Below are 27,236 nucleotides of genomic sequence, written 5' to 3' on the forward strand. Positions count from 1 at the left end.
CTCTTCCTGTTTTTTAAACAAGTCTCAAGATTAGCCCCTTAATCATCAGTTTTAGTGTGCCATGTGATAAGAAAACTTACTTAGTTATTAATTTTAAGACTTCATTGGAAAAGACAGCATGGTGACAAATGCAATACTTTACTAAAATCTGTGAATATTCATTATCTATTTTTAGAGCTCTTTCATTATTTTAGGGGGAGAATAGTCAGCATTTTATTTCCTCTGAAATACAAAGGTAATAGGAATAACAGGCAGCCACTGTTATTGGGACCGTGGTGATGGTGTCCATGGCAGGCATTCTGGGAGTGAGGAACACGAATTGCAAGGAACCACCTTCTCCTAAGCCGTGCTCCACCCCTCCTCTTCTCTCCCCAGTAGCTTCTTTACTGCTCCCTTCACATCCCTGTTTCTCAAGGTGTAGATAAGAGGGTTAAGCATTGGAGTTACAAGTCCATAAAAGAGAGCAAGAAGCTTGCCCTTCAGTTTGGCTGAATTGCTCTTGGGCACCATATATGCATAACCACTGATAGCTGAGCCATAGAACATAACGACCACCAGCAGATGAGACCCACATGTGTTGAAGGCCTTCTTGCGACCCTCAGTAGATTGGATCCCAACCACTGCTCTGACAATGTTGATGTAAGAGAACAGAATTAATCCCACAGGGATAACTTTTATGATCACCACAGCTGCATACATCTCGACTTCGTTGGTCCGTGTATCAACACATGATAATTGAAGCATAGCAGGTACCTCACAAAAGAAATTTTCTACCCGATATTGACCACAGCGAGGTAACAAGAAAGTTAACACTGTTTGCACCAAGGAGTTACTGAAACCTGTTCCCCAAGCCACCGCTGCCATTTGTTGGCAAAACCTCGAGTTCATGATAACTATGTAATGGAGAGGCCGGCAGATAGCGACATAACGATCAAAGGCCATTATTGAGAGAAGTATGCATTCAGTGGATCCTAAGCCAAGGAAGACGAAAAGCTGAGCTATGCATCCCGTGTAGCTGATGTTTCTGCGGTGGCTCTGTATGTTGACCAGCATCTGCGGAACAGTGGAGGTAGTGTAGCAGAGGTCCAAGAAAGAGAGATTAGCCAGAAAGAAATACATGGGTGTGTGGAGTCTGGGATCAAGGTGTGACAAGAAAATGATGGCTGAATTTCCGAGGAGGGTCATTATGTAGAAGGTGGAGACAGCCACAAAAAGAACCATTTCTAGTCTGGGCCATTCAGAGAAGCCCACCAGAACAAAGCCATCGGGGTGAGAAAAGGTGTTGTTGAATCTTCCCATTTCTGGAACACTACTTGCCAGAAACAACACAGTCAGAATCCTGGGAGCTTTGTGATCCTGTGGTTAGAACCTGATGCTGGCTTGTGGACTTACAAGCAACACAGAAGCTGGGCAGGGGATGTGAAACAGAGAAAATAATTAACATACTGCGTTTTATAACTTCAGCAAGAATAATGAGAATTAACAATTACATATCTGTATCTTAACCATGTTTTGTTTTGTTTTTGTTTTTTTTTAACAACCATGTTTTAATCCTTGATCTTCATTTAGTTTGCTAAGTGGGAGTATTGCAAAGATCAAGATAGTAAAGAGGCATTACTAATTATTTGTTACAGAAAGAAGGTATCATATCTGTTAGGATTGGGAGAAACCGAAACATTGGAGCTTCAATAAATGTCTAATTTACTCAATTTTTTCTAACTTAATTCCTTTCAATTCATTTTTCTTGCTGATTTTTAATGGATTTCTATTATAGCATGTAAAATTACCACCCTTGAAAGTCACTATCAGTGAAGGTAAATTCTCCTTTCTTCTCCTGGTAATTAAGTCAATATGGCTAAAACCCCAAGGACCCAAGGTAATGCACTCATGGAATTAATTTATCATGATATTTAGCCAAAGGGTAATTAGTAGGAGTTAACACAGCTAGGACTAATAGCACAAACATTTTCACTTAGTTTACTTATGTCAAAAGCACTTTTATATTTGTATCAAATATCATGAACTAAAAAAAGTGTGGTATTCATTGATGGCCTCACTGTTCCTTCCATTAAGCCACACCTCCAAGTACAAAGATTTTCAAAACAGGCTGTCCTGTAATAAAGCTTCAGTATAATATAATCTTCTGTTTTCTGGAAACTGTGATTACACAATGGACAGAGCTGTGAAGAACATTATATAGATTCTCCAGTGTGAGTCCTGGATGTGATAATTACCAAATATATGACCTTGCACATACACACACACATGCTGGGCATGTGCTTCATTTTCCTTATGTATCAAGCAAATATATAATTCAGGAATGTTGTACTCAAACTTTGAGCAACGTACAATGCAGCACATAAATATAAGTATTACTATTAAGATAATAATTGTCAGTCAAGAAGTGATTCCGTGAGTGAAGGGCTTTTATAAACACTTTAATTTTTAGAGAGGGTAACTTCTTTTTTTTAAAATTTTTTAATATTTATTTATTCTTGAGAGAAAGAGAGTGCAAACAGGGGAGGGGGAGAGAGAGGGAGACACAGAATCTGAAGCAGGCTCCAGGCTCTGAGCTGTCAGCACAGAGCCTGACAACAGGGCTCGAACCCACAAACCATGAGATCATGACCTGTGCCAAAATCGGACGCTTAACCAAATGAGCCACCCAGGAGCCCCTCCTTAAGAAAACATTCTAGATGTATGACTAAATGCACAAAAATATTTACATGCTAGGATAAACATCATTGCTATATGTACATAATGGGAAAATTAGAAAAAATAAGCTTGATGTTTCAGAACAGAGAAATGTCAAAGATCATGTATCCATTGATTAGATTATTACATAGTCAATAAAATTAATTTTAAATATGTAATACCTATTCATGATGCTTACAATGTCTTAGTGTATGGGCAGGAATAATATAAAATATGAAATATTTTCCAAATATTGCTGAAATATATGTAAATGTAAGCATACAAAAGCATTGGAAAACACTACAAGAATGATAATTTAGATTATCTGTGACTTTGGGATTATTAATAGTTTTCATTATATAATTGTGTTCTGCATTTCCAAATTTTATTCAGTGATTAGGCGTTCTTTTTACAATTAGCCAGTAAACACTGGATGTTAAACAAGGCACCTGGCCCAAGGAGCAGCCCTGTGTAATCCTACTTTGTTCTGGTTATACTGAATAGTCCTTGCCGAGCTATATGCCATGGTCTTGCTATTGTATATGTTAGAACTCCTGGTGCTTGTTATTAATTTTTTCACTGCTATACAATCTACTGATTTTGTGCTTTAAATGTTCTCACTCCAGAGTATTGATTAAATCATTCAAAGAGGCAGTCACTGAGAGTAGAGGCCGCATATATTCTGTTTTTATACTATTAGTTTACTGTCCTTGAACAATTGACTCAGGTAATTTTCATATGAGGGTTGTTAGGGAGATTCAATGAGTTGATGTAAAACAGCACAGAGGTGGATAGAATAAAGGATTTAAATCCTAATTGTTTTTATTGTGGCACGTATCTCCCCATGACCACTAAAATACTTTGGTCATCAATTTATTTATAATTAATCATATCCATAGTACAAATATGCAGAATTATTTTATAGGCAGGAAGGAATAATGAAAGTTTAGGTACTTTGGGTTAAATTATTATCCTGATAAAATGTACACTGTTCCCATAGATACATCATTCACCACTCATATTGTGATTTGTTTGATAGGAGGGAAAAGAGAAGTTATCGCATAGCCTATAAAAGCTTCTGAGTATGGGGCGGGGTCCTACCTTCCGATGGTGCAGAGAAGTTTTGAGACCCAGACAAGTTGACCTGAAGGAAGAAAGGCAGTGAAAATAGAAATGAAGTCTCCAAAGCCCAGTTTCACCCAATTCAAAATTTAGTCTGAGCCAGTTGTAATGTCCACACCTTCAAAGGATATTATTCACTACTCTTTTTGAAAGAAAGAAAGAGAAGGAGAGACAGGGAGGAAGGAAGAAAGGAAGGAAAAGGAAAATTTTGATTTTAATGACATTTCCTGGAAACAATAATTGTTAAAAAGAACTTTTATAATAATACAAGAGACAGATTTCAAAGACTAAGAATCATGAAGATGTATTCAGAAATATGTTTACATCCTAATTCATCTAAATTACATTAAATAAATACCTCACAACAATCATTTGAAGTGCATTTTCCTCAAGCTGTCTTAGTATAAAGTATATTTTTAAGTGCATAATTTCTTAGTGTCAAATAGTGTGAAATGTTTTTTCTTTTCTTATCTTTAGTAGAATAGGAGCGGTGACCAAGAGGCATGATTAAAATGGTCCTGAAAAAAAAGTGTATCTCTTTGTATCATTTATGATGCCTAATGGGTGTAATAATACCGTGCATGCCAGCAAACTTCCTGGACTATTGTGTCACTAAAATGAGTTTGTAGTGTCCCTAAACCACTGGTAATCATTTCCAGGTTGCTAATCACATACATGCAGTAATATGGTTCCTTGGTAAATAGGGGTTCATCCACTTGATTATTGAGGTCATTTCCCAAACCTCTAAGCAGATGTCTTACCAAGTCTACATTGTTTTGGGGGAAGAGATCACTCATGCTTCCAGAGAATTGCCCAGCATAATTTCCCACTACTGTCGTTAGACCTTCCCATAAGTAGCAATCCCAAAATTAAAAAAAAAAAAATTGTCCAACTTAAACTCAGCACCTTACTTTACTCTTGTTACTTAAATATTTGAATATCACTATTCTTTTTCTTTTACTCTAAATAAGTTTTATTCCTAAATTATTTTTAATCCACATGCCATGATCATCCCTCCCCTCTGCTGTACTCTGTAGCCTGTTTCCCTAAGACAAACCCATTGTTGTCGAAATGACCTCCAGTAAGGAAAAATTTCAGTTTCTAAGGTCAAGGAGAGCATAACCAGTAAAAGTAATTTCCCTCTCTCAGAACTGAGGCTCCTTGTGCTCTGAAAGTGTCTCTGATGTTCCTCGTGCCCTTATCTCTTGGGTTTGTGGCATTGTCCAAAGTCATGTTTCACTCCCCGAAATCTCCTTGTCTTCTCCACCATTTGAAATATTACAGGGGTACCTGGGGTCTCTCTGTCTTTTAATCCTCAGGAAATGTGACTATAGGATTGGGGCTAGAAATTTTGACATTAGGGAACCAATCTCCCATTTGCAATTAAGCAAAACTCATGGAGAAAGGAGTTTGGGCCATGGGGAAAATATTAAAAAGTAGTATCATAAGTGGTTTACAAAGCAAATGAATCCTCCTGAATTCTGCCATTTGGTTCTCCTTCCTATAGAATAAATCCTGCATTTCAGAGTTAGCTCTTCCCCAGATTTTTTTCTACCTCTATATTTATGAACACTTAAGCTACTTTCCAGCTTCAAGGAAAATTTCAGATCCAACTATAACTTTCTTAGGGTCATTTTATTGAAATAGTTATTTTTTTCCACAAGGAATCAATGCTTCCTTGAGGGCTGAGAATTGTAGGAAAAAATATATTCTCTGGATTGAATTTTAAATCCATAGTCCCTCTCAGTAGTTATACATACCTAACTTGTAAATCTTAAAGTGAATATTTAATGTTTACTTTGTGCGAGTTATTTTTTCACTAGAGCTTAAGATGAAATACATCATTTACTTCTCCCTAGAGCCTCACCAATATAGTATATTGTCAACTTTTGGGATTTTGTTTCTCTTTCTTTCTTTCTTTTCTGGGCTGTAAATACTCTATTTTATTTTTTTAAAGATATGTGTGTTTATTTTTATTCATTTATTTTTAGTTAGTTGGATTTCTTTTTCAAACTGATAGTTGAGAAATGGTATCTTATTGCCATTTTATTTTGCATTTTTTATTTTGAATGAGACTGATATTCTTTTTATATATTTAAAGGCCATTTAACCATTTGTGAAATATCTGCCCATACTTGAAGATGCTGCTGCCCATTTCACTATTAGCTTGTAAATATTTTTCTTCTTGATTTTGGGGAGCTCTTTATATATTAGGGGGTTGGCCCTTTGGCAACAATATAAAAGGAATTTTTTTGGTTGTCATGGGTGATTTGACCTTTCTTGTTACATTTTTCCCATTGAATTATACATGCAGAAAAATGTAAAACTCCTAAGTGTAGCTCAATGAATTTTGATCAATGAATTTTAAGAGTATAAATACTCCTGTAAGCACACAAAGAGGCAGGAGAGAATATATCTACCAAGTCAAAAGTTCCCTGTGTGGCTCATCCAAGTCACTATCCCCTCCAACATGATTTTATTATTGAAATTATAAGTCATATTTGCTTTGTTTTGAAATTTACATAATTGAATTCATCTGGTATATACTATTTTGTATCTCAGCATGGTGTTTGCAAGATTCACCTATGTTTTTACATGTACCATTAGTTCATTGATTCATATTGCTGTATGCTTCTATATTTTTGAATATGATACAATCTATTTATTCTTACTATATTTGGAAAGTTGTATTGGTAGGTATTACAATATGGATATATCCAGTTGTACATGTCTTTCAGTGAACAAATTTATACATTTCTTTGGGTATATACCTAGGAGTAAAATTTCTGGCCTAGATGGTATTGAGATTATTTATTTTTAGTACAAACTGCTGACCAGTTTCTGAAGTAGTCAAGATAATTTATTCTCCCACCAGCATTTATAAACATTCATTTCTACCATTCATAGCCTCTTCAATTGGTAACATCAGCTTTTGAAAACAGTATCCTTTCTATTTGGCATGAAAGGGGTATCTTATTATGATTTAATTTTCATTTCCCAAATGACTGAAAGGATGAACAACTTTTCAAATTAGCCATTTATATACCCTCTTTTGTAAAATGTCTGTTCTTTTATCCATTTTTTTCTATAAGATTTTATCTTTGTCTTACTGATTTCTAGGAGCTCTTTATATATTCTAGATACATGTACTTACAAAATAAATTCACTAGAAATATTTTCTCCAATTCTGTAACTAATATTTTCACTCTTTTAATAGAGTTGTCTTAACTTTTACTGGGAATTTTTAAAGATAAGCAAATATAAGAGAATAATCAGAATAGATCTGATGTATCCATCAGAGAGCTTCTAACAAGTATCAATAGATGGCCCAATTTGTCTAATTTATAACCCTTAACCACGTCAATACTTATTTTTGAACAAATCCCAAACATCATTTATGTCATGTGTGTATATTTCAGTATTCATCTTTCCTCATCTGCAGAGCCCCCAAACTGACCCCTGGGTATCCCTAATGCTCTATATACCTCAAGCACAGCCCTTGCACACCCCATGGCCAACTCCCAGATCACACTCCCATGGATGATGAGTGTGACCTTTGCAGATGGCTAGCAAGGAAGCACAGAAAGCCAGCCTGACTCTGTTGATTTGAGAGAAGGTTCACAAACATGAGCATTTCAGGGCACCAGCCCAGGGAAAACAAACAGGAGGTTATCAGCACTCAGCATGCTTTTGTGGGATTGACCACAAAAAGAAGACATACAATCTTAAGAATTGTGTACCTGCCAAGGGAGAACAGGAAGTAAAGAGTGGAAGCATCCACAGAAATGTTCTGAGAGCCTCATAATACCTGGCTAGATTGACCAATGAAGGTCTCTCTCTCTCAAAGCCAGTGAGTAAGGACTGGAGGAAGTGACTGCTTCTTCAAATGCAAAGACAGAAACACCAGACTTTAAGCAGTAGGAAACATCAAAGGATCGTGACACCACCAAAGGAGAACAATAATTTTCCAGTGACCAACCTCAAAGAAGTGGAGATATATGAACTGCCTGACAGAGTATTCACAATAATTGTTTTAAGGAAGCTCAGTGAGCTACAAGAGAACAGAGTTAAACAATACAATGAAATTGGAAAAAATACATGAACAAAATGAGAGATTCAACAGAGACAGAAATCATAAAAAAGAACCAAATAAAATTGCTGAAGCTGAGTATTACAATTAATGAAATGAAAAAATAGCAGAAATGATCAAGCAGAAGAAAAAAAATCTATATGCTGTAAGACAGATCATATGAAAAAACCAGTCAGGAAAGGAGAAAGAAAGAAGAAAGAAAGAAAAAGAGAGGAAGATGGCAGCATAGGAGGACGCTGGGCTCACCGTGTCCTGCTGATCGCTTAGATTACACCCACATCTGCCTAAATAACCCAGAAAACTGCCAGAAGACCAGCAGAATGGACTCTCTGGAACCAAGCTTAGACAAGAGGTCCAGGGAAGAGGGTGGGAAGGGCAGAGAGGTGGTATGCACTACACGGACTGGTGGGAGGGACCCGGGGTGGTGGAGGGGCAGCCTGCCCAGCAAGGTAGAGCCCCCGAGTCTGGCTTGCAAAAAGTGGAGGGGTAGACTTCGTGAGTTCCCACAGCCAGCGATACTTAACATTTGGAATGTTAAAAGTCAACAGCTCTGCTCTCGGAGAGCGAGGAGGGCAAGAGGACGCTGGGACAGAGAGTGGTTGAGTCCTGGAAAGACAGAGCTTGGCAGGGGAACAAAGGCACTGGCAAGCGTCATCTCCCCCTCCCATACCCCAGCCGAAATTCCAGTGGGAACCAGTTCCTGCCACTCAACTTGCTTGCACTGCACAAATGCCCAACGCTGTGCTTCTGTGGATCCATCCCTCTCATGGGACTGCCTCCCTCCCAGTGCTGCAGGGCAGCTCCTGCAGGGGACCACCCATGGCAAAGCAAGCTAAGCCTAAGCCTGCCTCTCCCCACCTCCCCCCCACCCCCGCCCCCGCCCCCACCCCCGCCCCGCCCCGGTGCACCTTGCAGATCCACCCCTCTAATACGCCCTGGCCAGATCCCATTGAAGCAGTACCACAAGACTGGCAGTGTGCAAGCAGCCCAGATAGGGGCCAACCACTCCACAGTGAGTTCTGCCCCTGGGAGAGGGGAAGATAAGGTACACACCAGTCTGAATGTTGCCCCAGTGGTGGGCTGGGGGCAGACATTGGGTCTAACTGTGGCTCCGCCCACCAACACAAGTTATTCTGGACAGCCCAGGGGAAGTGCCCTGCAGTTTGGAGCTACCACAGGGACTACCCAAAGCGATGAAACGGAAGAATTCTCCTCAAAATAAACTCTAGGAAGTAGGGACAGCTAACGAATTGATTAAAACTGATTTAAGAAATATAATGGAACAAGAATTTAGAATAATAGTCATAAAATTAATCGCTGGGCTTGAAAAAAGCAGAGAGGACAGAAGAGAATCTATTGCTACAGAGATCAAAGGACTAAAAAATAGTCATGAGGAATTTTAAAATGCTATAAATGAGGTGCAAAATAAAATGGAGGTGACTACAGCACAGATTCAAGAGGCAGAGGGGAGAATAGGTGAATTAGAAGATAAAATTATGGAAAAATAGGAAGCTGAGAAAAAGAGAGATAAAAAAAATCCAGGAGTATGAGGGGAGAATTTAGAGAACTAAGTGATGCAATCAAATGGAATAATATCCATAGCATAAGAATTCCAGAAGAAGAGAGAGAAAGGGGCTGAAAGTGTATTTGAACAAATCATAGCTGAGAACTTCCCTGATCTGAGGAAGGAAAAAGGCATTGAAATCCAAGAGACACAGAGAACTCCCTTAAGACATAACTTGAATCAATCTTCTGCATGACATATCATAGTGAAACTGGCAAAATACAAGGATAAAGAGAGAATTTTGAAAGCAGCTAGGGATAAATGGTCCCTAACATACAAAGGTAGACACATAAGGGTAATAGCAGACCTATCTACTGAAACTTGGCAGGCCAGAAAGGAATGGCAGGAAATTTTCAGTGTGATGAACAGAAAAAAAATATGCAGCCAAGAATCCTTTATCTAGCAAGTCTGTCATTCAGAATAGAAGGAGAGATAGAGATTTTTCCAAACAAACAAAAACTGAAGGAATTCATCACCACTAAACCAGCCCTACAAGAGATCCCAAGGGGGATTCTGTGAGTGAAATGTTGCAAGGACCACAAAATACCAGAGACATCACTATAAGCATGAAACCTACAGATACACGATGACTCTAGACCCTATTCTTTCAAAAATAACACTGAATGTAAATGGACTAAATGCTCCAACCAAAAGACATAGGGTATCAGAATGGATAAAAAAACAAGACACATCCATTTGCTGTCTGCAAGAGACTCATTTTAGACCAGAGGACACCTTCAGATTGAAAGTGAGGGGATGGAGAACTATCTATCATGCTACTGGAATTAAAAAAAAAAAAACCTGGGGTAGCCATACTTATATCAGACAAACTAGACTTTAATTTAAAGGCTGTAACAAGGGATGAAGAAGGGGATTATATCATAATTACAGGGTCTATCCATCAGGAAGAGCTAATAATTATAAATGTCTATGCGCCAAATACGGGAGCCCCCAACTATATAAAACAATCACAAACATAAGCAACCTTATTGATAAGAATGTGGTAATTGCAGGGGACTTTAATACCCCATTTACAATAATGGATAGATCATCTAGACACAGGATCAATAAAGAAACAAGGGCCCTGAATGATACATTGGATCAGATGGACTTGACAGATATATTTAGAACTCTGCATCCCAAAGCAACAGATTATACTTTTTTCTTGAGCGCACATGGAACATTCTCCAAGATAGATCACATACTGGGTCACAAAACAGCCCTTCATAAGTATAAAAGAATTGAGGTCATACTATGCACACTTTCAGACCACAATGCTATGAAGCTTGAAATCAACCACAGGAAAAAATCTGGAAAACGTCCAAAAGCATGGAGGTTAAAGAACACCCTACTAAAGAGTGCATGGGTCAACCAGACAATTAGAGAAGAAATTAAAAAATATATGGAAGGAAATGAAAATGCAACAATCCAAACGCTTTGGGATGCAGCGAAGGCAGTCCTGAGAGGAAAATACATTACAATCCAGGCCTATCTCCAGAAACAAGAAAAATCCCAAATACAAAATCTAACAGCACACCTAAATGAAGTAGAAGCAGAACAGCAAAGACACCACAAACCCAGCAGAAGAAGAGAAAAAATCAAGATCAGAGAAGAAATAAATAATATAGAATCTACAAAAACTGTAAAGCAGATCAATGAAACCAAGAGTTGGTTTTTTGAAAAAATAAACAAAATTGATAAACCTCTAGCCAGGCTTCTCAAAAAGAAAAGGGAGATGACCCATATAGATAAAATCATGAATGAAAATGGAATTATTACATCCAATCCCTCAGAAATACAAGCAATTATCAGGGAATACTATGAAAAATTATATGCCAACAAACTGGACAACCTGGAAGAAATGGACAAATTCCTAAGCAACCACACACTTCCAAAACTCAAACAGGAAGAAAGAGAAAACTTGAACAGACCCATAACCAGTGAAGAAATTGAATCAGTTATCAAAAATCTCCCAACAAATAAGAGTCCAGTAACAGATGGCTTCCCTGGGGAATTCTACCAGACATTTAAAGCAGAGATAATACCTATCCTTCTCAAGCTGTTCCAAAAAATAGAAAGGGAAGGAAAACTTCAAGACTCATTCTATGAAGCCAGCATTACTTTGATTCCCAAACCAGACAGAGACCCAGCAAAAAAAGAGAACTACAGGCCAATATCCATGATGAATATGGATGCAAAAATTATCAACAAGATACTAGCAAATCGAATTCAACAGCATGTAAAAAGAATTATTCACCATGATCAGGTGAGATTCATTCCTGGGCTGCAGGGCTGGTTCAACATTCACAAATCAATCAATGTGATGCATCACATTAATAAAAGAAAAGATAAGAACCATGTGATCCTTTCAATCAATGCAGAAAAAGCACTTGACAAAATTCAGCATCCTTTCTTAATAAAAACCCTCAAGAAAGTCGGGATAGAAGGAACATACTTAAACATCATAAAAACTATTTATCAAAAGCCCACAGCTAATATCATCCTCAATGGGGAAAAACTCAGAACTTCCCTCTGAGATCAGGAACTCGACAGGGATGTCCACTCTCATTGCTCTTGTTTAACATAGCATTTGAAGTTCTAGCATCAGCAATCAGACAACAAAAGGAAATCAAAGGCATCCAAATTGGCAAAGATGAAGTCAAGCTTTCACTTTTTGCAGATGACATGATATTCTACAAGGGAAACCCGATGGACTCCATCAAAAGTCTGCTAGAACTGATACATGAGTTCAGCAAAGTCGCAGGATACAAAATCAATGTACAGAAATCAGTTGCATTCTTATACGCTAATAATGAAGCAACAGAAAGACAAATAAAGAAACTGATCCCATTCACAATTGCACCAAGAAGCATAAAATACCTAGAAATAAACCTAACCAAAGATGTAAAAGATCTGTATGCAGAAAACTATAGAAAGTTTATGAAGGAAATTGAAGAAGATACAAAGAAATGGAAAAAACATTCTGTGCTCATGGGTTAGAAGAAGAAATATTGTTAAAATGTCAATACTACCCAAATCAATCTACATATTCAATGCAATCCCAATCAGAATTGCACCAGCATTCTTCTCAAAGCTAGAACAAGCAATCCTAAAATTTGTATGAAACCACAATAGACCCTGAATAGCCAAAGTAATAGTGAAGAAGACCAAAGCGGGAGGCATCACAATCCAGACTTTAGCCTCTATTACAAAGCTGTAATCATCAAGACAGCATGGTATTGGCACAAAAACAGACACATAGACCAATGGAATAAAATAGAGACTCCAGAATTGGACCCACAAAAGTATGGCCAACTAATCTTTGACAAAGCAGGAAAGAACATCCAAGGGAAAGAAGACAGTCTCTTTAACAAATGGTGCTGGGAGAACTGGACAGCAACATGCAGAGGAGTGAAACTAGACCACTTTGTTACACCATTCACAAAAAATAAACTCAAAATGGAAAAAGGACCTGAATGTGTGACAGGAAACCATAAAAACTCTAGAGGAGAAAGCAGGAAAAATCCTCTATGACCTCAGCCGCAGCAATTTCTTACTTGGCACATCTCCAAAGGCAAGAGAATTAAAGACAAAAATGAACTGCTGTGACCGCATGAAGATACAAAGCTTCTGCACTGCAAAGGAAACAATCAACAAAACTAAAAGGCAACCGATGGAATGGGAAAAGATATTTGCAAATGACATACTGGACAAAGGGCTAGTATCCAAAATCTATAAAGAGCTCACCAAACTCCACATCTGAAAACAAATAATCCAGTGAAGAAATGGGTAGAAGACATGAATAGACACTTCTCTAATGAAGACTTCCAGATGGCCAACAGGCACATGAAAAGATGCTCAACATCACTCTTCATCAGGGAAATACAAATCAAAACCATACTCAGATACCACCTCACGCCAGTCAGAGTGGCTAAAATGAACAAATCAGGAGACTATAGATGCTGGAGAGGATGTGGAGAAATGGGAACCCTCCTGCACTGTTGGTGGGAATGCAAACTGGTGCAGCTGCTCTGGAAAACAGTGTGGATGTTCCTCAAAAATTAAAAATAGATGTACTCTATGACCCAGGAATAGCACTTCTAGGAATTTATCCAAGGGATACAGGAGTGCTGATGCATAGAGGCATTTGTACCCCAATGTTTATAGCAGCACTTTCAACAATAGCCAAATTATGGAAAGAGCCTAAATGTCCATCAACTGATGAATGGATAAAGAAGTTGTGGTTTACATATACAATGGAATACTACTTAGCAATGAGAAAGAATGAAATACGGCCTTTTGTAGCAACGTGGATGGAACTGGAGAGTGTTATGCTAAGTGAGATAAGTCATACAGAGAAAGACAGATACCATATGTTTTCACTCTTGTGTGTGTCCTGATAAACTTAACAGAAGACCATGTGGAGGGGAGGGGGGAAAAATAAAGAGAGGGAGGGAGGCAAACCATAAGAGACTCTTAAAAACCGAGAACAAACTGAGGGTTGATGGGGGGTGGGAGGGAGGGGAAAGTGTGTGATGTGCATTTAGGAGGGCACCTGTTGGGATGAGCCTGGGTGTTGTATGGAAACCAATTTGACAATAAATTTCATATAAAAAAAAAGAAGAGAAAGAAGAAAATAAAAGCACTGTAGTAATGAAGCCAATGTGAATTATGGGAAACTATGAACCTATGAACAATATCAAATTAATTAGTGATTTCAAAATTCTAACAGTATCCCCCTATATACAGGAGATACGTTCCAAGACCCCCAGGAGATGCCTGGAATCCCAGATAGGATGAAATCCTATATATACTATGTTTTTCTGATACATACCTATGATAAAGTCATTTTATAAATTAGGCACAGTAGGAGATTAACAATAATGAGTAATAATAACATAGAACAATAATAATAATATACTGTAACTAAAGTTATGTGAATGTGATCCTTCTCTCTCAGTATATCTTATTGTGCTGTACTCACCCTTCTCTTTGTGATGCAGTGAGATGATAAAATGCCCACGACATGAGATGAAGGAGGTGAAGGACACAGGCTCTGTGATGTAGCATTAGGCTACTACTGACCTTCTGACGATATACATCAGAGGAAGATCACCTGCTTTCACACCATGGCTGCCTACAGGTAAGTGAAACTGCACAAGGCAAAACCACAGATTAAGGGAAGCTGCTGTAAAAGGATCAAATGGGATCAATGGTCAAATGGGATTTATCTGTGCGGCGCAAGGATGCTTCAGCAACACACAAATCCATAGAGGTGGTGCACCACAGTAACAGGATGGAGGCTAAAATTCCTCTGTTCATCTCATTAGGTACAGAAAAAGCATTTAGCAAAATTTGACATCCTTTCATGATTAAAAACTCTCATCCAGTTAGATATGGAGAGACATACCTCATCGTAATGAAGACCATATATGCCAAGCCTACAGCTAACCTCGTACTCTGTGATGAAAGCTAAAAGTGTTTCCTTTAAGAACAGAAACAAGACAAGGGTACCTCTCTCACCACTTGTATTCAACATAGTATGTAAAGTATTAGCCAGAGCAATTAGGCAAGAAAAATAAATAAAAGGATTCAAAACAGGAAAGGAAGAAGTGAAATTGTCTCTGTTTGCAGATATATATATATCTGCATATATATATATATATGCAGATATATATATACACACACATATATATACACACATATATATATACATATGTGTGTGTGTATATATATATATATATATATATATATATATATATAGTATACACTAAAGACTCCATAAAAAATCTGTTAGCACTAATAAATGAATTCAGCAAAGTTGCAGAATACAAAGTCAACATGCAGAAATCAGCTATATTTCTCAACACTAACAAGAACTATCTGAGAGAGAAATTAACAGAGCAATCCCACTTACAACAGCCCCACAAACAGTAAAATATTTAGGAATAAATTCAACCAAAGAGATGAAAGTTCTGTGCATGGAAAAACATTAAGATATTGATGAAAAACAAACTGAAGGAAGCTGTAAGAAATGGAAAAGGTGGATTGAATGCTAATGTGATAGGAATTACTGTCTGAATTTTCCAACCTTTAATGGTAGCAATGTCTGTGATTGCCCTGGAGCTTCAGTTTATTATTTAGAAGTGGTGGAGAGGGGGCACCTCTTACCTCTTACCTTTCTTTCTGCAATAGTCTATATTCGATGAATATGTTTCCCTTTTCCCGTTGTACCCTGTAAAATGCCAAGGCTAAAGGTAGAGTTGTATACATAATTATGGTAATGTCTCTAGTCTTTCCTCAAGGAGACTGAGGTTTTTTTTCATCCAATGACCTCTGGGCCTGTTAATTGGCTGTTAACTAAAATCTAACCCCCAAAGGGATTGTATTAGGAAGTGTGTGTGTGTGTGTGTGTGTGTGTGTGTGTGTGTGTGTGTAGGGGGGTCATTAGCTTTAGATAAGGTCCTGAGGGTGAAGCCCCATGATGGCATTAGTGTCCTTGTAAGAAGCGAAGTCTACAGCCCCCTCTCTCTGCCATGTGAGGACACAGCAGAAGACAGCCGCCCCAAGCCAGGAGGCAGGCACTGAATCTGCCAGGACCCTGATCTTCGACTTCCCAGTGCCCAAAACCTCAAGAAATAAATGTTTGTTGTTTAAGCCACCCATTATGTAGTATTTTGTGATAGTATCCCAAGCTGACATAATGCCCAGCATAAAATAAAGTTTCAAATTATAAGTCACATTAGCAAGCAAGAAAAGTAATCAGGGGAACCACCCAAAAGAGGCACACCCACAGATGTCCTTGCCATTAGAATGATCAGACAGGGGCTTTTAAAAAACTATAATGATTACATTCAAAATTTTTGTGGTAAAGGAAGACCATGAACAAATGAGAAGCTTCAGCAGAGAGATGAGCATTATGCAAAAGAAGCAAGTGAAAATGTTAGATATGAAAAATGCAATATCAAAAAACATAAAGCAGAGCATACATATTCCATAGGGTACTAACTCTTCCAGCATATAAATAATTGAAGCCCCAAATGTGCCAAGAGAAGTAAAGAGCTGGAGAGATTGTTTGATTTAGTCCATTATCTTGGACTTTTACAAAATTGATGAACAATAGCACCACAAACTGAAGAAAAAAACAAAACTCACCAAACCCAAAGCAAGATGAATACAAATAAAATCACATGTAGCCACTATATTGATGGTAAACCAAAGGCAATTAGAAAAGCCTAGAAGAGGGGTGCCTGGGTGGCTCAGTCGGTTAAGCGGCCGACTTCGGCTCAGGTCAGGATCTCGCGTGATCTCGCGTGAGTTGGAGCCCCGTGTCGGGCTCTGTGGTGACAGCTCAGAGCCTGGAGCCTGTTTCAGATTCTGTGTCTCCCTCTCTCTGACCCTACCCCATTCATGCTCTGTCTCTCTCTGTCTCAAAAATAAATAAACATTAAAAAAAAATTAAAAAAAAAAAAAACCTAGAAGAAACCAGGCAAAAGTAAACACTGAGTAGAGGGTAGTAGTCATAATGACGATGAGTGACTTTACCATGAGAAACACTGATAATAAAATGTCGTCTTTCAGATGCTAGAAAAAGCTATCGACCTACAGTATTATATTCAGTGAACATATTCTTCAAAATGAAGGGAATTTGAGGGTGTCTCAGATATTTTAAAATTAAAAATTCATCCGCAGGAGAAGACCACCACAAGAAGAGTTCAATAAGCCTTCCAGACTCAAAGATGATTTTTTAAAACAAAAATAATGGGAGTGTGTTGTGTAGTGTTCAGCTGGTATTGAATGACAGTAAGGGGCCAGCAAGGAGCAGGACAGATGGAATTTATTGCTGTAGGTTTCTTACGTTGTTTCTGGTTAGAAAAAAATTGTTTGATGATGTCCTCTGATAGATTAAAATGTCTTTTAACTACTAAAACAACTTCAAAAAAAAGATACAGAGTAGTTTAAGAAGTTAGTAAAGGAGAAGAAATGTTAAAGAAGGCAGCAAAGGATGAACTGAACAAAAGCAGAATAGACAGGGCAAAGAGAAAACAATAAAACTGTAGGCTCAAACCCAATCACACTGTAAGTTACTTTATATTAAAATGGAAAATCACCCCAAACTAAAGGAAGAGATTGTTATGTTTAATAAATGACCAGACCCATCTATATCCTGTTTTCAGAGAAATGCACATTAAATATAAAATCACAGATAAATGGAAAGTAAAAGTGTTGGCAAACACAAGACAGAAAGCTGGCCTGATATTGACATCAAACAAAGTAGATCTCAAGACAAGAAGTCCTACATGTGGGACATTACACAGAGATTAAATTACCAAAACATGAATCCACAATAGTCATAAATGAGTGTGCAACTGATAACAGAGCCTCAAATTCACGAAGCAAAAGTTGGACATGTTAAAGGGCAAATAGAAAAATGTGCAAACACAGGTGGAGATATCAACACATCTCTCTCAATAATGAATAGAACTAGACAAAAAATCATAATGGTATAAAATGTATCTGAAAACCACTGTCCATCAACTTGAACTAATTGAAATATATCTCTATCTATCTATCTATCTATCTATATCTAGATATATATCTTCCTCTCTGCCCATCCCCTGCTTGTGCTCTCTCTAAACAAACAAACAAAAAACATTAAAAATAATACTATCAGAATTCACCTAAGAAGAAATAGCAAGGTTTAAATGGCCCTGTGTATACTAAGGAATGAAATTGTTATCCAGTATCTTGCTCTGTTTGGATTTTCCAGGAAGCCAATGAGACGAGAACACGAGCTACAGGTTGTGAAGAGAGTGCCCTTGGGGTTAATGTCCATGGAACAGAAAGGAAGGAAGCGGGATTGGGGACAGCAAGAAGTACAGCCAGGACTCAGAGTCAAAGGGGGCCTTAGTGGCCTTGCAGAAGGTTCTGGAGACAGTCTTGGTCTGCAGAACTCTCCGGAGATGGCTCAGGTGGGCAGGGGCTTTATCCCCAGCCAACCAGTCACTAGGAGCATGTGGCCCTGAGAAGGCAGGTTTTCAGCTAAGGCAGCCCTTGGTGGGGCAGCCCTTGTTATGAGACATAACAGCTGAAAACATCCTCAGACGCTGAAGAAATAAGTCCTTTGTTCCTCAAGGGGCATCATCACAGCGTCCACCATGAACTTTCTCAAAGAAACCTCCAAGCCCAGACGATTTCATCAGTAAATCCCACCAAACATTATAAAGGAAATAATACCAATCTCAAATAAGCTGTTTAAAAATATAGAGAGACAGTGCTTGCTAACTCATTTAGTGAGGTCAATAGAATCCTGATAGAAGAACATGACAGTGACATACAATGAAAAGAAAATTACAGACCAGCGTCTTTCATGAACACAAATGCCAAAATCCTCATCAAAATATTAACAGACTGAGTGGATAAAAATGTGGTATAGATACACAATGTAATATTACTCAGCTATAAACACAGATGAGATCTTGCCATTAATGACAACATGGATGGGCCTAGAAGGTGTATACAAAGTGAAATATGTCAGTCAGAGAAAGACAAATACCATATGATTTCACTCACATGTGGAATCTAGACACAACAAAACAAAGCAAATGAACCAACAACATTACCACCAGAAACAGACTCATAAATACAGAGAACAAACTGGTAATTGCCAAAAGAGTAGGGACGGGGGTGGGAAAAATAGGTGAAGAATATTAAAGGCACAAACTTCCAGTTATAAAATAAATAAGTCACAGGAATGAAAAGTGAAGCATAGAGAACATAGTGAATAAAATTGTAATAATGTTGTATGGTGACAGACAGTGATTAACTTGCCATGGTGAGCATTGCATGTGTAGAATTGTTGAATCCTATGTTGTATGCCTGAAGCCAACATCACATTGTGTGTCAACTATACATCAATAAATACATTACTGCAGATTAAAGGGGGTGATAGACCATGATTAAGTAGGGTTCATCCCATTGTCTAAACCATCCAGTGTGTGGTGTTTTCTTATGGCAGCCCTGGAGCACTAAGACACCCTCTCCAAGATCACATTCGCAGATTCTCAGTGAGCGTTCTTGGGGGACTGCCTTTCGACCAACCACAGACCCCTACACTGACGACCACAAAGGATGGGGAGGGAAAGTGACAAAGGCTAAAAGGTAAGACCTACCATACTCATTATTGGAAAACTCGATATTAAGATGTCCATGATTTTTATACTAATTTATAATGAAAATCTCAGCAAGTTTTTTTTTAAGAAATTGATATGCTGAATTTAAAAATTCAAAATATAACAAAAAAGGAAGCCTCTGTTTATCTTGTTGTAGAGTCAGGCTCCTAATTTTTTTATGCAATTTACTCTGTAGAATCAAAAGTAAGTTATCTCCATGACTCCTATTTCTGCTTTTCTGAGACTCCACACAGAGATGCAGGACGATTAACATTGCCAGCCTTCATTCCCCATTCCTGTTGTTGAAACAAGAGGCTGTCTTTTCTTCAAGCCAGCCACTTGTTTGGAGGAAGCTGGCTTTTTCAGTCCATTTTGAGCTCAGAAGTGATGGACATACTCTATCTTAAGCCCTTGCTTTGGTCCTTCTCGTGTCTGGGACCGTTATTTAATGATTCTGGTTTTCAAGTATATTTTAGATTATTGTGCTTCTATTCTCCTTATTAGTTTTGGGTCTCTTTCTAAGAGGGGAACAGGAAAGACATTTTATTCAACCATAAGAACATTGAAATGTTTGCTGTCATTGATGATCAATCTCCAAGATCATTAGTGAACTGATGCTCTATGTTCCTATAAAATAAATCTCCCAGCAAGGGAAACTAGCCAAAATATTTTTTGTAACCCATGTCTAGTGGTAGTTACAAGGGGTTACATTATATAACATGAATCACAACATTTATTTTTCCTTTTATTTTCAAACTTTTATTTAAATTTTGGTTAACGTATTGTGCAATATTGGATTCAGGAGTAGAATACAGTAATTCGTCACTTACCTACGACACCCAGTGCTCATCCCAACAAGTGTCCTCCTTAATACTCATCACCCATCTAGCCCATCCCCCACCCTCCATCAACTCTGTTATCTGTCATTAAGAGTCTGTCTTGGTTTATTTCCCTCTCTCTTTTCTCCCTTCCTATATACTCATCTGTCGTGTTTCTTAAATTCCACATGAGTGAAATTGTATGGCATTTGTCTTTCTCTGACTGACTTATTTCACTTAGCATTATACTCTCTAGCTTCATCCACATCATTGCAAATGGCAAGATTTCACTCTTTTTGATCACTGAGTAATATTCCATTGTGTATGTGTGTGTGTGTGTGTGTGTGTGTGTGTGTGTGTGTGTGTGCATATATGTGTATACCACATTTTTTTATCCATTCATCAGCCGATGGACATTTGGGCTCTTTCCATATTTTGACTATTGATAGTGCTGCTATAAACATTGGGGTGCAGGTGCCCCTATGAATCAGCATTTTTCTATCCTTTTGTATGAATACCTAGTAGTGCAATTGCTGGATCCTAGGGAGGTTCTATTTTTAACTTTTTGAGGAACCTCCATACTCTTCCCCAGAGCGGCTGCACCAGTTTGCATTCCCACCAACAGTGCAAGAGGCATCAAGAGGCAACATTTCTAAATTCTAAGCTATGTTTCTAGGTTTACATCTATCAAGTCATTACTGCTGTGATTTAGTTAAAATTTTTTTTAACTTTTATTTATTTTTGAGAGAGAGCATGAGCAGGGAGGGGAAGAGAGAAGCACAGAATCCAAAGCAGGCTCCAGGCTCTGAGCCGTCAGCACAGAGCCTGATGTGGGGCTTGAACCCACAAACTATGAGATGACCTGAGCTGAACTTGGATGCTTAACCAACTAAGCCACCCAGGCATCCCTCCATGTTACTTTTATACCCATTACGTTTCTTTCTCCTCTTACTCTTTTGGTAGATTGCTGAGGGGGCATTAACTTATGTTCCATGCTGAAATTATAAATGTATTTGCCAGCTAAATTTATTTCAAAACTTTAGATCATTTATAAGAAGATATGTTCAATTAAAAAAAAATTGTAGATTCAGAAGATGCAGACCACACTGTTTTGTTTATTATTCGTCATCCTGTGCTTGTCACAAGACTTGTATGATACGCAATTTACAGCCACATAAAAAGAGTAATAATGTCCACTCAAGGCCTTAAGGATCACTAAGACGTAATATACAAAAATGTGTTGTATATTGTATATTGAACTATATTGTATTGCAGATTGTGTATAACAAAGCACAATACAAAACTCTTATAATTATTTTCACTCATACTAGCCTGATATATAATACAAGTAATAGTAATGATGATTTTAATCTCAGTCTAAAATTAAGAAAAGTAGCTGACTTTGGACACTGATAACTTCCCTTCAGGGAGAATTGTTTTTGTTTTGACTTTGTGTTTCTGAGCAATTATCAATACAAATTGCTTAGGAGAGATTCAGTATCCCCAGGTGTTACACCATTGCTCTTAGGGGAAAACTACTTAGTTATCATTCATAGCACAGCTGTGTCTCCTTGCTGGGTTATTTTCCATAGGAGGACATGAACGTGCCTCATTAATCGGGCCAGTGAATGGGGTGGTGAGAGGCAGCACAGCCTCCTTCCGCCAGCACAAAAGTCACGGTGATAATTGGGCAAAAGTGGAGATAGTCTAGGGATATATCTGCTCTATTTAGTTATAAAGAAGAATATTCATCTTGTACTTCAGAAAAAGAAAGTTTCTCTTCTAAGTTTTTCTTGCCTGAATTACCAGCACTGAAAAGTTTACTCAACTGAATTAGGGTAAGTGGGCGAGAAATTAGGTTGTCTTGGGTAGTATTACTAGAAGTTCCTCAACATCAAAATAATTTGCATATAACCTTTTAGTTCTAGTTTTCTCTACCATGTAGGACATCTAATAATCTCTAGGTCACTATCTGTTAAGTGGAAATGGTTTTACCTCTCTACTCCTGTGTCTGTACGCCACCTTCTGTGTTAACAAGCATGTATTAAGAGCCTACTAGGTGCACTTTAGGGATCATACGTCTAATAAACTAAGTGTGTGCCACAGTGAAAGGGGCAGTGGATTTGTTGGAGAGTGAAAATGAAGATCTCAGTTAGAACCATGATGCGTGACATTAGCTGTACATTTGCTCCTGGTGATGACGTGAACCTGTGTATGGCTGTGGAATCTGCTGCTGGGGGGAGCTGGGCAAGCAGAGACCCACGGCCGATCATCAGTCCCCAGTGAGAAAGTGAAACCTCAGGAGTGAAGATCCATGAAACAGGAGAGAAGCAGAAGATGGTGTGAACACAGGTGGAGGGAAGGAGAAATGGATGAGAAGACGAAGTGAAGGGAAGAGGTAAAGAGAGTGATAAAGTGATAATGGTAAGAAAAGGGGTTGTACTATCTTGGAGGAGAGTAGAGTTATTTTAGAAGTTAAGTTTTGGTTACTGTTTTTGCAGGGCAAAGGTAAACCCAAGTGGCTAAGATAATTGAGAAAAGACACTGGTTTTAGAAATTAGGGCCACTTTGGTGGGTGCCTGGGTGGCTCAGTCCATTAAGTTTCAGACTTTGGCTTAGGTCATGATCTCCCAGTTCGTGGGTTTGAGCCCATGTCAGGCTCTGTGCTGACAGCTCAAAGCCTGGAGCTTGATTTGGATTCTGTGTCCCCCTCTCTCTCTGCCGCTCCCCGGCTCCTGCTCTGTTTCACTCTCTCAAAAATAAAGAAACATTAAAAAAAATTAGGGCCACTTTGTCTTTAAGATGATATTTTTAATATATGGTACATGAGAGAAGCCAGATTGCTTTTTTGAAAGTTTGTGCTTGTAATTTTAAGAAGAAACTTCTCTTTCAGAGTTTAATAAAGGCAAAGGGTGAGGAACACAGATTTACTGTTACTGTGGCTTTTATGTATTGCCAGTCTCTGTGCCTAAACCTGGGGTTAGTCACTGAGAATACAGCTATGAAATAACACGGCTTCATGTGGCTCAAAATTCTGACTGGAAGTGTGCCAGGAGTGAGTCATTGTATGGACGAAAGCCAAAGTATAAGTGAGTGGTAGAAAACCTGTATAAAATCAAGAAAGACATAAAAGTATGAATAACCAGACTTTAGGAGACTGTAAATAATGGAGTCAATAGTACAGGAGGTCAAATAATTTTTGTAATAAAATAAATCAATTTCTGGATCTGAGAAAAAATAAGTGGTAGAAGATAGGTGGCAATACAGAGAAATTTGAATCAAAGGGATAAATTTGACTCTTAGAAGGAAATGGCAGAATTTGAGAATAAAAATCTGGAAGGACAGAGTGGGATTCAGGCTCACACCAGCCACAGGTTAGACCAGTGGTTCTCCGCTCGGGAAACTTACCCCACGTGGGACTTGGGGCAGTGCCTGGGCACTTTTTTTTTTCATTTCAAGCATTTATAATTTAAAAGTCTCATGTCAGACTCCATAAGAATTGTGACATATTAAAGGCATAACCAATATCGTAAATGTTTAGTTATTATATGACCGCTTAGAATTAATGCTAGGATAAATACAAGTCTCAAACAAGACCCACAGTCAAATACTTGGAGGGCTCTGTCGATGATTATGAATTTTTTCCAATAGTATTACAGAGATCTCTGTACAGAATGTATTTTATGTATTTTTCTTGTGATGAGAACTCTAAAGACCTACTCTCTCAGCAGTTTTCAAGTATGCAGTGTAGCATTATGGACTGTAGGCACCGTGCTCACCTCTCTAGGACTGACGTATTCCATTGTGTCTATGCACCAGTGTCTTTATCCATTCCTCCATCAATGGACACTTAGTTTGCTTCTATGACTTGACTGTTGTGAATAGTGCTGCAGTGAATGAGTGAGCATTTTCATGTACTTTGGATAAATGCACGAAAGTGGAATTGCTGGATCGTATGGTTGTTGTTTTCTTTTTTAATTTTTTGAGGAACTTCCATCCTATTTTCCATAGTGACTGCATCAAGGAATCTCTTTATTTGAAAATATCTCCAAAAATTTTTTTTTTGTTTAGACAGGGTTGGAAATTACTGTTCTATTTGATATTCATGTGATTTTGTTCCTTAGTGGAATCAAAATTAAAATAATTGTATTTTAAAAGATTAAACATAAAGTTACTGATTTAAATTCTTCAGTATGCACTGCTGCTATTATTGACACAAAGAAAATTCCCCAGTAAAGAACTAGCCACATTAAAAGACATTTAATGACATTAAATCAAACAGAGTTCTCTTTTATATACTCTAGTGGTAGAGATACAGATTACTAGTTTTATCAATAAATTTTTATATTATAATTCACATTTGGACATTTTGTTTGATGTTCAAAAAAGAAAACTATACAATAGCCCATTACAATTGTCCATCAGAGCTTAAAATTTACATTATCTGAACCAATAAAAATTTACATTATCTGAAGCAATGAAAATGATATGTTTTATAATAAAACATTTATCCATATCATCAATGTAATGCCTGATTTGAATCTGGCTATAAGGGTTTTGAATATACTCATTATTGATTATTCCATCTTTAGAATTGCTATTGACAAAAAAGAAAACAATGGTCAATGACAGCCACTTTGGTGGATTTACACTCCTAGGATTCCAGGGGCAGCCACAGCTGGAGATGATCATCTCTGGGGTTGTCTTTCTCTTCTACACCATTGCCTTGATGGGAAATATGGCCATCGTCCTGCTTTCTTTCCTAGATGACCATCTCCAGACCCCCATGTACTTCTTCCTTAGGAATTTGGCCATCTTGGATCTCTGTTATACCACAAATATAGTCCCACAGATGTTGGCCAATATCTGGGGCAAAGACAAGAGAATTACGTTTGGTGGCTGTGTCCTTCAACTTTTCATTGATATGGTACTGTGCTCAGTGGAATGTATCCTTCTGGCTGTGATGTCTTATGACCGATTCAATGCTGTCTGCAAGCCTCTGCACTACATGACCATTATGAACCCCCAACTCTGTCGAACCTTGGTGGCCATGACCTGGGGAGTTGGTGTTACTAATTGCATGATACTTTCACCCTATGCCGTGAGTCTTCCCCGATGTGGGAACCACCATTTGGATCACTTTTTTTGTGAAATGTCTGCAATGATCAAGATTGCGTGTGTGGACACCACAGCCATGGAGGAAACCACATTTGCTATGTGCCTGATTATAGTTCTTGTTCCCCTTCTTCTCATTCTGGTTTCTTATGGCTTCATTGCTATAGCTGTGTTGAAGATCAAATCTGCAGCAGGGAGACAGAAAGCATTTGGGACCTGTTCCTCCCACCTCATTGTGGTGTCCATCTTCTATGGGACTGTTATCTACATGTACATCCAGCCAGGAAACAGTCCATCTCAGGATGAAGGTAAACTTCTCAGTATCTTTTATTCCATTGTTACTCCCAGCTTGAACCCCCTGATCTACACACTAAGGAATAAGGAGTTCAAGGGGGCCATGAAGAGGCTGATTGGAAAAGAAAAACGTTCCTTGGAAACAACAGGACAATGATTCTTACTCCCAGCAATTTCCAATATGGAAATGTTCACCTGAAGTCCATTAAATGTAGACAAGATATTTTGTAGTCATCAGCTGAGAGACAGAGGGTACTCTAAATACATACGATAATAATTATGATAAAATCCAATGTACAGAAATCCATATTTATTTATGTTAAAATGTTTATTTAGAGAGAGAGTGAGTGTGCATGTGCACAGGCATGAGCAGGGTAGGGGCAGAGAGAGGGAGAGAGAAAGAGATTCCCAAGCAGGATCTGCACTGTTAGCACTGAGCCTGATGCAGGGCTCAATCTCATGACCCTGGGATCATGACCCAACCTGAAATCCAGAGTTCGTTGCTTCACTGACTGAGCCACCCAGTTGCCCCCAAAGTCCATATTTAAAATAAATTCTTAAACTGAGATGCCAACACTAGAGATTGATTAAATTATGCACTGATTCTTTCAGAGGACACATGTCCCAATTATATTGACATTCATCAATTAAACTCTAATCTTCTCCCTTCATTATGCTAAGTAAATATTGTCAGGATGTCAAGGGGGTTAAAAGCTGTTCTCGTCACACCCAGGTTTGGGATGTCTTCGCCTCCAGCATTCTAGGAATATCTCCACATAGGGTGATCTCCAGTGCGAGGACAACCGTGAGACCACTAATAAACCAAGAAGACCATGAGTTCCAGCTACAGCTACCACTTATCTTAAAAGTGAGGTGATGCTAATTACACTGAAAATGTCTTTCCTCTGACATCTTCCTCTGTCTATATAATTACTCAACAAACAACCCAATTCTTTGAGCACAAAAAGAAAAACTTGTTATGTCACATTCCAGTGACTGTTGTTAAGATATTATCACTTTTCACTTTCCCACTTGGTCTTTTTTACTGATTATTTTTAGGGCCAGCATGGAGATCTTACCACAGCACCTGTTTGAACTGTATTAACTCCCTACTCTGTGTGCAGAGTAGAAATACTCTTTTCTCAACTTGGGGAAAAACTAGCACATGGGAAGGTGATTCATGGCCACTGAAGTGACCTCTCATATTTGCCTTTCGCTACAATGTTGTTTGTTTTTTAGTTATTTCTCCATCATTTTGGTCAGACTGTATCCTTTCCATATTTAAGAAGAAAGATAAATATTGATATGTAGAGACCATTGAGAGCTGTATTATCAGACTGAAGCTTGAGGCTAAGACTTTTTGATGA

General features: G+C 38.2%; 2 protein-coding genes across 2 annotated transcripts; one reads left to right on the forward strand and one right to left on the reverse strand.

Moving 5' to 3' along the window:
• Positions 1-255: 255 nt before the first annotated feature.
• LOC132666597 (olfactory receptor 2B8-like) lies at positions 256-1,380 on the reverse strand. The gene has a single exon (XM_060614604.3). It carries the CDS (start codon positions 1,297-1,299, stop codon positions 340-342), a length of 960 nt encoding a protein of 319 aa, XP_060470587.2. The 5' UTR covers positions 1,300-1,380; the 3' UTR covers positions 256-339.
• Positions 1,381-25,078: 23,698 nt separating this feature from the next.
• On the forward strand, positions 25,079-26,428 carry LOC132666598 (olfactory receptor 2W1-like). The gene has a single exon (XM_060614605.3). The coding sequence runs from the start codon at positions 25,079-25,081 to the stop codon at positions 26,024-26,026; it is 948 nt and encodes a 315-aa protein (XP_060470588.3). The 3' UTR covers positions 26,027-26,428.
• Positions 26,429-27,236: the final 808 nt, after the last annotated feature.

The sequence above is a fragment of the Panthera onca genome, chromosome B2 (assembly GCF_046562875.1).
Source record: "Panthera onca isolate mPanOnc1 chromosome B2, mPanOnc1 haplotype 2, whole genome shotgun sequence".
Classification (NCBI taxonomy): domain Eukaryota; kingdom Metazoa; phylum Chordata; class Mammalia; order Carnivora; family Felidae; genus Panthera; species Panthera onca.